General features: G+C 32.2%; 1 protein-coding gene across 2 annotated transcripts in view; it reads left to right on the forward strand.

The window, feature by feature from the left end:
- Positions 1-765: 765 nt before the first annotated feature.
- Positions 766-15,805, forward strand: part of LOC130614558 (uncharacterized) — a 38,999-nt gene continuing 23,959 nt past the window's right edge. For both annotated transcript variants that reach the window (XM_057435982.1, XM_057435983.1), the window contains exons 1-5: positions 766-828; positions 924-957; positions 14,218-14,262; positions 14,358-14,368; positions 15,231-15,296. In XM_057435982.1, the coding sequence (XP_057291965.1) occupies positions 803-828; positions 924-957; positions 14,218-14,262; positions 14,358-14,368; positions 15,231-15,296 (182 nt within the window). In that variant the 5' untranslated portion in view covers positions 766-802. The remainder of the gene's footprint in view (positions 829-923; positions 958-14,217; positions 14,263-14,357; positions 14,369-15,230; positions 15,297-15,805) is intronic.

Raw genomic sequence — 15,805 nt, forward strand, 5'->3', positions numbered from 1 at the left:
AGAGCTGGGGCAAGCAAAGGATAACACACCAAAATAAATTCAGGCATGTGAGGAAGCATGATTGTGTGATAGCACGCCCTTTGTGACAAGGCCAGACAAATATATTTATCAATTTTAACTGTTTTGCGTAGCATTAAATAAGTCTCTTCAGTTCTCCTTGATTTCAACATTTAGAACCCCTATTTATACTAAAGGTTTCCATGCACGAAAATTGTTTTGGTGCAGAAATCAGTAAGCAGTTACAGAATACAAAACTGATTTTATTTTTTTACATTTTCATAAGAGACCTTGGGTTTCCGCATTTTTATTTTACAACCAATCAGTAAACAGATGTACAAGGAAAAATAAGATATTTTTGCACACACCGACAGGTGGCCCTCTTGCCTAAATCCTTGAAGCAGGGATTTAACTTTCAACTATAATATATCTCCTTACCTACTGTAATCACTTACAGAAGAGAAAGTCCACTTACATGATGTTTGTAAAAGATTTCCCAGAAGGTTATAACACCTTTTTTCGGACCATCAAATTGTTAGTATTTTAAAAACAAGCCAGCCGCTTTTGGTAGAAAGTTCTGCTATATTACTGATTTATTCCTCCTTCTTCTTATGCGATCTTTTGAGTGAATCCAACTTGTAAGAGTACCTTGGGCTACCTTTAAACAGTGTTCATACGCTGGAAAATGCCTAGTCTGGTTAGATTATAGTCCTGGTGAAGGAATTATACGTGATTGGAGTAATAATAATTTTTTGCATTATTCTATTTTATTTATTTCTAGGTATAAATAAATTCACCATACCAGATGGAGAATTTAGAAAATGAAAGGCGGTAAGGTTTATACATTGCCAAAAAAGCATTGACCTGGCTATCTTTCCATTTGTTTTCATAATAACCTAATAATAAACTTTTGTGTCTATTTTTAGTAAATCTCGAAGCCGTTCTTCGAAACGCTCAAGTGTAAGTATAAACTTTGATAGTCCCATATATAAAGCTAGCAAAAGTTCTCATCAAAATATTTATGGTTTATATTTATGTAGTGCATAAAGCTGAAAGAGTGCTTCATACTACCAAGGCCCAGTTAATAATAGTACATGATCACTTAGCGTAGCTGGTTCGCTCTATGTGCACTATTTACATAAAGTTTATTTTTAGACCACATTACATTTAGAACAAGGTGTCAAGGCTCAACAAGGGCTGTTAATATATATTTTTATGATTAAAACAAACGGGGGACATTTCAACTCGTAGGCCGAGCGTCTGAACTAGCGACTCTCTCAGTCCTTGTCTCTCTAATAATTTGCCGTAGTTTGCTTGGAAATTATAAAAACGGGATTGTAAACAGCTAACACGTTGCCAAAGTTGGCTTGAAAACTATCAAAACAGGATTGTAGACAGCCAAAATGTTTCCCTAGTTTACTTAAAAACTTTCCAATTATGATCGTACACTGCCAAAGTGTCACCATAGTTTGCTGGAAAGCTATTAAACGGGACCGTAGTAAAATAAAAAGTTTCGGTAGTTGGCTTGAAAACTATCAAAATGGGGTCATAAATGGCTACTATAGTCTCTATAGTTTGTTTGAAAATTACGATGTTCTCTAGGAAAGTCAAGCTTCGTTATTCGTATTTTTAAAATACAAGATACGGAAATACGCGTGGTTTTAAAAACACGAAATTCGTATTTCGTAGTTTTAAAAAATACGCGTATTTTTTTGACATACGCATACTTTTACGAAATTTGTATTCCTATTTTAAGAAATACGAATTTTGTATTTTGTGTTTTTTAAAAATAGAAATTTGAATTTCATATACGTTTGTAACTCATAAAATTTTATTTATGGGGGCATGCAGCAATTTGAAAAAAACGAAACAGATAAATATGAAGAGAACGATTTGTTTGTAAGAATATGTATTAATTCATTGCAAAGCTACGAAAATGGTTTCACACAAAGCTTTATGATGTCGTAATTTATTTGACAAACAAGAGATAGATAGATAGATAGATGTGCATATTTTACATGGCTAGCCTCACAAATTTCGAGGGATATACCCTGTCTATTATTTCCAGGAGGGGCCATGGCGTAGATGGAGAGTCCTAGAGTATTTAATGCTCATTTTGAGCTACGCAGACCCAATTAGAGCCCGCGCTCTACTAGACAACTCCCGGCAACATCCAACGGCCCACACCGTGTGCCATCTTCCCAATTTCCCTCACATGGCTTGGGTTAACCCGGGGCTATGGTAACATTCACTCGCCCATGTTGAATCGCCGTCAAGAGGAATCGAACCCCGGTCTCCCGCACAGAGTACGAGAGCTATAACCACTAATCTACGGCGCCACAAGACTTTATGAAGCTAAAATATCACCAGATTTTGATTTTATTTATTCGTATTTCTTTCTAAAATGACGAGAAAATGACTTTGCGAGGCTTAAAAATCTCCGTATTTCGTTCTAAAATGACGAGAAAATGACATTGCGAGGCTGAAAAATCTCCGTACTTCTTTTAAAATGACGAGAAAACGAAGTTAAAAAGACAATCAAGTAACATTTCCGATGTATCGGAAATATTTAAACCGATTGCCGTAACGTCCGACCTAGCCCCGCGACTTAGCGCTACGCCGGCTTGTGCGTATCTTGATATTCGTGAAATTGGGAAAGAATGAAGCCTGCGGTACGAACTTGATCACAAATATTGTTATAGACTGTTATTTTAATATTATTTGACGAGCTATGCTAAATTTTCGTTTCCAGTTATATTTTTAATGAGGCGGATTTTGTTCAACTAAACTGAACTCTAGGGGTTAAGGTACGAGTCGTTCCTTTCGAGGGACCGAGTTCAAGAACGCCATATTGATTATACTCCAACTTGTTCAACAAGCTGCATATTAAAATTTTTTGAAGCGAAGAGAAATACTTGGTTGGGTTAGTATAATTATTTACCTGCGTAAATTTCATTCTATCAATGTTTAAGATATTTTCTTCATTGTGTCTATGTTTTCACATGTTCAGATGAAAATATCATCACGTTTTCTCTAGCCATGTGTAAATCTGAAACAAATCAATTTCCAGATTTAGCTACTTCAAACGTAGATTGAAGCCAGATAGCTGAGCTAGCTTTATTTATTCTTATTGGTTTTAAGTTTGCTATATTATTATTTATTTTTATGTTGAGGTTGTGGCCCTCTAGCTAGCTAGCTAGGTCATTTAGCCAAATTCAGTTTGGCTAGCTACAACAAAATTTGTAATATTTTATAAAATAAAATTGCTGAGTGTTTTTTTTTTCACCTACTTCTATTTTTTTGTTGTTGTTTAGCTTGTAGCATCTAACTTAATGGTAAAATCTTAGATATCTTAAACTTCATAACGATTTTAGTCATGTCACAGCTAGATAGATAGATAGATGTGCATATTTTACATGGCTAGCCTCACAAATATCGAGGGATATACCCTGTCTATTATTTCCAGGAGGGGCCATGGCGTAGATGGAGAGTCCTAGAGTATTTAATCTTCATTTTGAGCTACGCAGACCCAATTAGAGCCCGCGCTCCACTAGACAACTCCCGGCAACATCCAACGGCCCACACAGTGTGCCACCTTCCCAATTTCCCTCACATGGCTTGGGTTAACCCGGGGCTATGGTAACATTCACTCGCCCATGTTGAATCGCCGTCAAGAGGAATCGAACCCCGGTCTCCCGCACAGAGTACGAGAGCTATAACCTCTAATCTACGGCGATAACCGCTATATATAATGAGATTATTATATATAATAAAACATTTCTGAAAATATCGCTACACCACAAGCAAAAATATTTAATAAATTGATATGCTAAAACGTCTTCATTTTCTTATGAATGCTAGTGTTGTGCAGTATTGTTAAAGTATTAATCTTCACAGATTACTTTTTGTACATTTGGGGAGACCTTAATTCTGATATAATTTTAGAACTTTTAAGATTCATGTATTGCTAAGAAAACATATTTCATGCAGTTAATCTGTAGGGCTACATCTGTCGTCCCCTAAATATATATATTATAAAACATATAAATGCACTAGAAATGTTTAAAGATTTACTTAACATAAAAATAATTTTGAAAACAGGTTAAAATAAATCAAAAATTAAAACCTCAAAAAATCCAAGCAATTTGTTTGGTCTGCGCATGGCAAACAGCGCTGGTATAGGATTAGATCCTACTCTTTTGCCTGGTCACTGCGACCAGACAAAATGTTTTAAGAGAATCTGATTCGAAAGTCTAATAGGCTTGCACTTTTTTATCGCTTTAAGGCGTGAGTATACAAAAAAGATGTGATATTTTAAAATGCTTTTAATTCACCAAAACTTTATTTTGATACCTTAAGGGAACTAATTTTCCAGGAATTAAATTTAGCGGATTTGGCGGTTTTTGGTCAAAACCGCGAAATTTATTTCCCGCGAAAAATCCAAATGTGCCTCATCCGCGAAATTAAATTCCCTCAAAATTTCTGCGAAATTAAATTTCTTTTTTTCTTTAATTTTTATTTTAATTTTTTTAATTTTAGATACTGTAAAATTCAGTAAATAAACCTACCCCGCAATTATGAACTATGCTTTGTGATTCCATGTGAATTTTGAACTGGAAATACACTCGGAACTTTACGGTATATATATATGTTAAAGTATAAAATTTGTGTTTTGAGACTAAAATTTGTGATTTGAGACTAAAATTTGTGAGGTTGATGCAATGAAAACACTACTTTTACTTTAACAATGTTTAATAACAATAGTGGTTTCTTCATTTTCATTTCATACATTGCTTCTATTAAAAAGGGTTCTAACATCTTTACATCGTGGAGCTGGTTTTTCCTTGATTTGTGCTTTATTTTGTTGTTTTTTTTTGGTGGTACTCGTGCTCTGGACGACGGAAATGAGTCAAACAACATAAATGTCAGTATGAAACTTTCTGTCGTTAAACCACTGCACGCTAAGTGGATTATAGAAATGTATGATCACATGACTTCAACTGCTGGAAACCCTGTATGTTTAAAAGCCTGGGAAGTTACTTGAATGTCAGCTGCTGTAAAGAAAGGGTTAGGAGAGTTGGCTAACATCAATCCTTTTTATGATATTGATCCCCTCCTAGCGTGTGACTCATTAATCTCTAATTGTCAGAAAACTCACCATAACTTGCGTTCTACTCATTCTCAAGAAATAAAAAATAAGCTTTTTTAGATCAAACATTCCTCTCCACGCTAAGCGTGCTCTCCAAGAGATTTAAAACGTAAGTAATACTCTCTTAAAAATTTAACACTTTGAAAAAGACCTTTTAAGTTTCTCACAGAAATATTATACTTCTGCATAATAATTGATCACAATGGTTAGGACCATTTTGTTAACAGGTTTTTTTCACATCTTCTATTTATGCTGCACGTGTTTGCTCACATTCGCAATTATACACAGTTGAGTATGGGTAAACCAAAAACAAACTCTAGAAACAAAAATCTTTTCAACTAGTGCTAACTTGGCGATCGGCAATAGAAAGGCGCCGTAGATTAGTGGTTATAGGCGCCGTAGATTAGTGGTTATAGCTCTCGTACTCTGTGCGGGAGACCGGGGTTCGATTCCTCTTGACGGCGATTCAACATGGGCGAGTGAATGTTACCATAGCCCTGAGTTAACCCAAGCCATGTGAGGGAAATTGGAAAGATGGCACACTGTGTGGGCGTTGGATGTTGCCGGGAGTTGTCTAGTAGAGCGCGGGCCCTAATTGGGTCTGCGTCGCTCAAAATGAGCATTAAATACTCTAGGACTCTTCATCTAAGCCATGGCCCCTCCTGGAAATAATAAACAGGGTATATCCCTCGATATTTGTGAGGCTAGCCATGTAAAATATGCACATCTATCTATCTATCTATCTATCTATCTATCTATCTATCTATCTATCTATCTAACCTTTTGCTTTAATCTTCTTTTAGCTGGCAAGTCAAATATTTTTGTTTTGGTTTTTCTTCTTTTTTTTATAATATAAAAGATTTATGACGATAGGACATTTTTATTCGCTGTTTATAAGCTGGTTTTGCCATGTTTTTCACAGTTATATTCAACTTTGGAAGACAAAAAAGAAAAAGAAAATATTCTTATGGGAAATAGGAGGAAAACTTCAAAAGAATCTTTTAACTACATACGAAAATCATTTTCCTCTTTGAATCGGCTATCATTTATAACCTTAAACATATTGAGTAGTAAAAATTAATACCCAAGATGATTACGTGTGAACAAATATTTGATCTTTATTGCATAACAAAAAAGTAACTTATAAAAAATTTTTTTGGGGGGTTAATAATCTATAATAATACATTTTTTAAAAAATATTTTTGCACCATTTTAAAGTGCAGATCTTTTTCTATCTTATCACTGACAAAAATTTTTTTTTAAAAAACCCGTTTTTTTTCGTATACTCACGCCTTGTAAGTTTAAGATAATACCATGGAATAATACCTATTTATTTCAAATGATGGAACAACATTGTAGAAGATCTGTACAAAACAGGCTACTGGCAACCTTGAAAGGTATAGGGAACAAAATTAAACACCAACAAAAAGCCGAAATCTTTTAGCCTGCAAGGGATTTTCATTTGTTTTTATATATCCCAGCCAAATCTCGGTATAGGTTACAAGAAATAACAAAGCTCGGTTTCTTTGTTACGTTTTGTCATTTGTAAAGGGTGAGCCAATGGCACAATTTTTTTGGATCTATGTACAGGGCACTTGGTACTTAATTTGGTGCTTATACAGAAATACCACCAGGTATGCTTACAACAGAAAACAGTCTCGACGTTGTTTGACGCTGTTGTTACAGGTAGCCTAGCTACCCTATAGCTACATTTAGGATTTAAATTTGTTAGTTAATACTACAGACCATTTCGTGAGAGACCCACTCCCACACACACGCTCAGATTTGTTTAGGAGTCCGATTAATAGCACGTGCAAATCTTTGTTTTAGTTAAATCTGCGATACCATTTCGAATTTATTATTCAAAGTTATGAAAAAAGTGAATTGTGAAGTTATAGAATAATTTAAGAAGGCTTTGCAACCCTAATCGTTAACTTTAATCTTTTTCATAAACGTAGAAACCAGGTAGTTAAAAATGCACTTTATTTATAAATTTGCTAATTCTTTTACTTTAAAGAGATGACAATAGTTATGCTAACAAAGTAAAAATGGAAGCATAAATTAATAACAAGAAAGCAAGAGACGCCACTAATAATAATTTGATCTATAAATTTATATTTAGATCTTTTATAGATAAAGTTTTTTTTGACATAACAAGAAATAAAATATTGATTACAGATTTCCTGTAACAACGATGTACGGATCATTTTTTTCTCATGTTTTTATAATTTTATTATCAATTTTCATCTTTGCAATCATAGTGTGTATATGATAAAATAAGTGGCAGTATTGGGTAGGACAAAGCCTTATTATTTGTATTTTTTAACATTTTTTTCACATTTTTGTGGCCACCTGTTGTTTGAAAGTAGTGAATATAAAAAAAGAGAATATAAAGGAAGAATATCATTCAAACTTGATACTAACTGTTTTTAACAGCATTTATTAATTCAGTCTTGGGCAGTGGGCTGTAAAATACATGTCAATAACACCTAAAAATGATACCTGCCATATTGCTCTATTACTAGAAGCAAATCATTTCAATATACTCAATGTGATTGCAAAGATATAAATAGATTAAAATAACATTCAACACAAAAAAAAATTAATCTCTAGAATCGTGTTTTAAGGAGGATTTTCACATAGCAAATTAAACAGCGAATTACATCTGAGCGTGCGCAGTTTTGTTTGTTTTGATTTTGCATCAAAATATTTGCTTCGCTGAAAAGTAGAAACAGTTCCTACTTTTTCAGGGTTAAAGGTTTTGCTGCTAGTTTTTGACCAATCAGAACGCGGTTAACTAATGTAAACAATGAATTTGGTGCCTAATTTATTTTGTCGTGAAAATTATAAAGCGAATTCGCTGTTCAATTCGCATTGTGAAAATCCCCCTTTGGTGTGAGCAAGAAAATCGTTATTGAGAGAAAAACTTAAACCACATAATTGAAGTAAGGTCAAAAGTATTGGGGTTTTTTAATAAACTTTGTTCAGATTAAATTTTAAATGTTGTTATTTATGTCATTTGTTATAAATATTGTTTTATGTGGCAATATTTATATGTTCTGTTCAGTGGCATTTTTGTGATTTTATAATTCAATTTTTATATATAAAAACTTCCTAAGATATTTTAAATCTTTTTGTATTCGTCTTTCAGATAAATAAGTCAACAAATAACTAAAACAAAACAAGTAAAAATGAAAAAAATCTTTGATAATAACAGAATTTTCTTTTAGTAAGGAATTTCATAATCCATCTTTAGCAGTGTAATGTTATGTTTTCGTATTTTAATTTACATTAAGTTATGTCCCACAAGTAGTTACAAAGTTTAATTAATGACGTTACTCATAATTTTTCGTACCATTGTTTAAATTTCTGGTCGTCATTTTTAATGGAAATTGCTCTTTGTATTTTCCCCACACTAAAGCAATAAAAAATAAATATTAAATTTGTTTTTACTTTTACTTCTTGAAAATTTATTTTCAAGATTGCATGCGCACTGCATGCGCAGATTTATTGAGGCGTTCAATTCATCGCACACCTACCTAAAATCTTACGAAAAGGCTTGATACTAAGTAGAATGGGTTAAATTTGAATATTAAACTTTTTTGCTATAGCTAGCTAGACTATAAATTAAGTGTGAAAGGACAAGGTTAAGATTTTTAGCTGGGTCAAAAGTCTAAACTTAAGAGTAAAATTACACAGTTGTTGCCTTATATTACACATATTTGAGAGCACCTGTAAAAATCCCATTGTTCATCAAGTTACCCCATATGGGTAATATGGAACATTTTATAAAAGAACATCAGAAACATTTTAATAAGGACTACTTTTGCATTATCTAAAATTATCTAAGATAAACTGTTGTGATTTATAATATTTTAAAATTCTCATTGAAAATGTGTTTTAAAACCAATGTCCCACAGAGAACTTTTGTTCTTACCCTATTGCCATAAAAGGTTCGCAACAACCTTTTTGCATGAAAATAAAAATACAGAAAGGATAAAAGTTTTTTTCAAAATATTATCGTATTTTCCGGTATATAACCTGCGGGTTATAAGTTGATTTTTACGACTTCCACCATTGGTGCGGGTTTTAATGTGGTGCGGGTTCTAATGTGGTGCGGGTTATGTGATAAGTTTTATATTTCCTGTCATTTGTTGTGAAATATAAAGTTTATACATCAAATGAAGAAAATAGTACCAACGGGATAAAATGCATACATTAATATAACTGCATGCGCGATCCTATATCTATGTAATCTTACTCCAACTACGTGATTTAATTTTTTTTCACATAGCAAAATTGCTTTAGCTTTCTATTGCCTGCCAATGCTAATATTACGAGCTCTGTCTGAAACACATTTCTGGAGATCATTTTTCTTTTGTGTTAAATGTAATACTAATCTATTTATATCTTTGCAATCACATTGAGCACATGGAAATGATTGACTTCTAGTAATAGAGCAATATAGCAGGTATCATTTTCAGGTTTAATTGACATGTATTTCACAATCTAGTGCCCAGGACTTAATTATTAATTCCTGTTAAAAATATTGAAAAATTATAAAGTATAGATGATATTGCCGCCATTCGTTTTATCATCCAGGCTGTAATTTCTGAGATATAAATGGATAACAAAATTATATAAACATTAGAAAAGAACGTTCCGTACATTGCTGTTACAGAGAATCCGTGATAATTATTATGTTTATTTTTATGCCAAAAAAACTTAAATATACATAAAAAACAGAGATTTTACTTTAGGTTTATAACCTGATAGCGTGTTTTTTTATTTGTTTGTTTGTTTAATCACAGGAAGCAAGAGTTATTATAGGCTGAAACTAATATTTACAAATAAAAAAGAAACTAGCATTCTCCGATTCAGTACTGTCTGCATTAGCAGAATATCGACTTGTTTAAATTAATTTTAAATTCATTATTATTTCGGCAATTAGAGACAAAGAAGTTAAGACTGAGAGAGTCTCGAGTTCAGACATTTGGTTCTCATGTTTGGGGTTCACGAGTTTAAACGTCCCCCGCTTGTCTCCAACATAGAAAAAAAAATGACACAGAATACGCGCACATGTTTATAAAATGATTAGGGTAAGTAAAAATACGCTGAAAATTTTCCTTAACATGATGCGGGTTATACAAAGGTGCGGGTAAGTAAAACACATTGATTGAAATTTTATGCGCGTTATACGAAGGTCCAGGCTATCTGATAGCATCTAATTTATAACTCCCTAAAAAAGCTGAACTGCGGATTATACGATGTGCGGTTTATGTACCGGAAAATACGATATAAATAAATTTCAAACCGATTAGTCCCTGCAGCCATTTTGGTGTTAGCAGTATGAAAAACTATGCTTTTTGGACAAGTAATATGTCCTTTAACTTCAGTAAATATTAAAATAATCACTTGAAACTTAATACTATATGCTTTAAGACCAGTTTGATTAAATGAAATACAAAAAAATTTTCACTACTATCATAGTTTCTGAGTTGCTGAATTTAGCCATTCTCGGAGACGCAGAAAAGCTCTTTTTGACAGCATATCAATTTTGACAAGCTACATGTGCAGAAAACATTAAAAGTGATTCTCATGATTAAAATAAGTCACACAGATAAAATGTGTCCTAGATTTAGGACCAAATACCTTATCCAGCCCAGAGAAAGTGGGAATGTGCTTCTAAAGTACAATGCTAAATATTCAATCTAAAATTTATGCCGTATATATACAAAGTTGTTGGAAAGTTATTTTTGTGTCCACCTGGATCTGCAACACGGTTACTTCGAATAATCGCTCAACTTGGTGCCACTAACAATTAATTTTTAAGTATTCTTAGGAACCCATTCTGCAAAATGAAAATTGCTAAACAATACCTATTTGCTATGTAGAAGCAACTACAGGCTTCATCATAAGTCCTGTAAATGTTAGTTTATGAAAAAATATATTACACCTTTAATGCTGTATTGCTGTAAGAGCTCCAGGTGTGACACAGTTTACCCTGTTCAGGTCTTCTCACTTAATTATTTAGTAACAATGTTCTAAAATGACGAGAAAATGACCTGCGAAGCTTAAAAATCTCTATTTTTCCTTCTAAAATGACAGGAAAATAACCCTGTGAAGATTAAAAATTGCCAAATTTCCTTTTAAAATGCCGAGAAAATAACTAAAAAGCTTAAGAATCGCCATATTTTATTCTAAAATGAAGAAAAAAATAACCTTAAAAAGCTTAAAGATTGTATTTTATTCTAAAGTCGTATTTCATTCTAAAATAACAAAGACACGGATATACTAAAGTCGCACATTGGTGCATTATGTTCTTAAATGACGAAAATCCTCCCTGCCTTATTTTGTTAAAAAGTTAAGAAAATAAGTCGCCTTATTTGGTTGTAAAATAGCTGTAAGAACCATAGAAGTTATAATTTTGTTCTAAAAACTGCAGCACGCTCGTGTAAATGGTAAACATCTATGTATTGTGTAAAATTAGAAAACGGGATATTACAAAGCTAAAAAATAACACTGTAATGTAAAAAAAACATATTGAAATTATTTGAAATTATTCTTTGTATTTATACAAATTCTGTATTTTTAAAAATACGCCTATTTTAAAAAAATACGAAATTCTTATTTCGAATTTTCAAAAATACACTTTTTAAATAAAAGTGGTCGATTTTCTTAGAGAGCATCCCAATTGTTAAATCAGGATCGTAGACATCTAAAAGGTCACCATAGTTTGCTTGAAAATTATCAAAATGGGATGGAAAACAGTCAAAATGTCACTATAGTTGGGTTGAAAACTATCAAAACAGGATTGTAGACAGCCAAAATGTTGCCATAGTTTACTTAAAACTTTCCAATTATGATCGTACACTGCTAAAACGTCACCATAGTTTGCTGGAAAAATATTTAAACGGGACTAAGACAGATAAAAGTTTTCATAGTTCGCTTAAAACTATTGAGATGGGAGTGCAGAGGGCTAGAAAGTCACCATAGTTTATTTGAAAATTATCAAAACAGGATTGTAGTCGGTTTAAGTGTTATCATAGTTTGCTTAAAAACTATTAAATCAGGATCGTAGACGTATAAAAAGTCACCATAGTTTGCTTGAAAATTATTAAATTTGGATCGCAGACGGCTAAAACGTCAATGGTTTGCTTAAAAATTATCAAAATAGGATTATAGGTGGCTAAAAAGTCACTGTAGTTGACTTGAAAATGATAGAAACAGGACCATATCATGTTTTTTAAAATGATTGTGTTTTCTCCTTTTGTTGATAAATGCCCTGGATTTACAACAGGTCATTTTTCTAGTTTAAAATACTTTTATGTGCAAAGACAAGATTATACTGTGAAAGTTATTCTTAAAGCCTTCTTTTCAAAAAATGTTTACAAATTTAAAACTTATTTGACAGTAGTTTCCTTTCACAATTTTTTTGTTCAGGCATATAGTAAATTGCTACTGAGAATTTTATTTTCAATAAAGCTTAACAATGAGCGTCAAAACTATGAGAAAAAAATTACTGCATTGTTTTGTTGGAAGGTTAAACTCTGCTACTTCATTTATTGCACTTCTTACATGATTTATGTATGTGATAAAGCAAAGAAACGTGATGGCATACCTCAAAATAGAAGCCTGATTTGTTATAACTGTATTAAAAGACACTCTAAAATTAGAAGATACAGTCAAACCTGCTTTTCCAGTCACCTCTATAAGACAACCACCTTTTAACTGCAGCCACAATTAATTCCCCGTGAAATTTTAATACAAATGCTTCAGTTTCACTAATTATGCAGAATTATGACATCGTCTACTGAATGCTGAGGTAGTATTTTAATTTTAACAAAATTTTAAAATACTAGTTGTTAAGCCTGTGGAAAAATCACTTTGGTAGAAGAACCATTGTAATTATCTATCCTTTGAATTTTGATGACGTCGTCAATGACCCGTCTATGCGCACAGTTCTCTTAACCATTACTTCCATTGTGTAGACCTTGACTTGCTGATCAAAATAATGTGTTACATTATGTGTTTTTGACAAACAATTGAATGGAGTGTTTTTGACGAACAATTGAATGGAGTGTTTTTGATGACAAAATCTATTTCAGAATGGGTGTGTTGACCCCGATTTAGTAAATTGCTCTCATTTTAGTCCCATATGGTCCCTAGTTAACCATGTCACATCAGTTATTTCCGTCTGTTTTCAATTTATTTGGCCTCAAAGTTATAAGTGCACTGGAATGAATTCACTAACTTTAAGTAATACCATTATCGCTGTCAAGCTTTGTAATAAGGTTATGTTTAAATAACTGAAAAGCAAATCAGAATAAAATGTTTGAAGTATAGTCTGTCTGTGAAATTAAATCCATGCCGAAAAATTAAAATATGAATTGTCCACATATCTAAATCAATGCAAATTATAACGATTGTGACCATCATAACTCTTCAGAACCAGAGTATGAACTGAATATTAAAGATGCCAACACCTTTAACAACTTTTTATGTTAAAAACTTCCACATGGTTTTATCTTTTAGAAGAAGTTATGCTACTTTTGTTTGTTAGTTAAATTTTGTTCTATTTTTCACCACGTTCATTTTACATTTTAAATGTAAAATCTATACTTTGATAAAATGTTTATTTAGAATTAGTGGAAGTTTTTCAAAAAACAATCAAGATTTTTTTAACAATTTTTTTCTTTGAAAATGTTGGTCTTTGCTTGACTTAATGCTCCGAGAGTCCTAAAAAGAGTTTTGAATTCAAAATCTGTCGATAGTTGTACACAAAAAATCGTTAACTTCTTGTCAATATTTATTTCAAAATAATTATTGTAATACACCAAAATTTTCAATTTTCAATTTAAATTAGATCCCCCTAACTAAAGAAGACAATATAACATAAACTGCACTTCATAATTTACATTGAATGATACTTTTCTACCAATTTTAGAACAATAAAGTGGTGAGAATTCGCCTGTCTGATCATCAGCATGACATATCTTTACTACCAGCCCCTTAACTATATCACATTTTATCCCAATTAGGATATTTATCCATGCTGTGTGATATTTTAGATTTTAAAGCGTGAACCACTACAAATATTGCAAGGTGAAGACCAGGTATGTTTTTTAAATACCATATAATGTTTGCAGTCATTCTCTTAATGTCACTAGAAAATCATTAACATATTTTTATTTATCAATATCTTGTTTAGGATGAAACTGGGTGAGTCATATTTTGGACCTGTTGGATGTGAAGGAATAATGGTGAACTAATGAATTAAAGCACTATGACATTTAATTTTTTGTTATGAAATAAATTTGAACTTTAACCCTTATTCTTGCTAGCTTGGAATTGCTACAACGTTCTAAAACAGGCTGTTTATAGTCTTAAACTTTTGGCACTTTGTCAAAGTTTGGCACCCCTACCTTTAAAACTTGATTCATGATGTCAGAAACAATTGATGCGTTTGGCTCAATTGATAATTAAATGAAGTTTCGAGATTTCTGTTAATGCAGACAACACTATAGATAAAAAATCACTCCAGAGGTGATTGGAAAGGACACATTTTAATATGGTTATTTAACATTGTTTGTTTCTGATAATTCGTTTTTAAAGGCTGTAAAGAAAATTTTACGTCACAAATTACCAAAATGTTAACTTATGGATCTGTAAATCTTTCATGACAGATTCTGTCGATGTGCCTATATAAGGCTTATGTGCAGTTTTTATGATTATATTTGATATTTGAAAAAAGGTTTAGGTCAATTTATAAAGCATGCGCATTGTTTTCTGAATTGTACTGACTGGAATTTGGAATACAAATAACAAATAAATAAATGCTATGTTTATAATAAAATGGGCTCACTGAACTCTGAACTCAATGTATTTAAATTGACGTAGCTGTAATATTTTTAATTTAGGGGCAAAAACGGCTGGTTTTAGGGTTTATCGAATATGTCCCTTGGCAGTTTAAGGATTAAGGAAAATTGCTTGTTGAAAGTTACTTCACAATTGGAATCACAATCGATAAATAACTATTAATTAAATGTCGCTTTTGTGAAAATTAGTCCATGTTTTGTTTTAGTGAACAAAGGCCCAAAAGAAGGAAGTCAACGAAAAGGGTCAGCTTTTCAGAAATGAAAAGTATTAAGTGAGTTCTATTTATTTTTAAATATCAAGCTGATCTAAATTTCAAATTATTTTAGATGATTATAAATGTGGACAATGTAGTTTTCCTTGTTACAAATTGGGAGATAAGGAAGGATGGGGATGGGGCCAGAAGGAAGATAATGTTTAAGTTGATAGGACCTCTTTGCTTCACCCTTATTGATAAAAGTACAAATAGATGGGGCTATCCAATAATTTAACATTTTTTTATTTCTTTTGGATCTAACAGACTATTTTAGTTAACTGGGCATGGATAAACCTTACTTTGTACTGTCCAGATTGGCATCCACCTAAAATAAAAGTTAACTGACAAATAAGTTGTTTTGCCAACCTAGTGAAACACTAGCTTTGCAATTTGCACACTCAATTTCATCACATGAGGTGAAAATCGCACTCGGAATAGCTTTTGCTACAAAACATGTAAATGTTGAGGAGCTAAGATCTCGGTTTTTACACACATAATTATCAGTTTCTTAATCATAGACACAGCAA

Source organism: Hydractinia symbiolongicarpus, chromosome 11, assembly GCF_029227915.1.
Source record: "Hydractinia symbiolongicarpus strain clone_291-10 chromosome 11, HSymV2.1, whole genome shotgun sequence".
Classification (NCBI taxonomy): domain Eukaryota; kingdom Metazoa; phylum Cnidaria; class Hydrozoa; order Anthoathecata; family Hydractiniidae; genus Hydractinia; species Hydractinia symbiolongicarpus.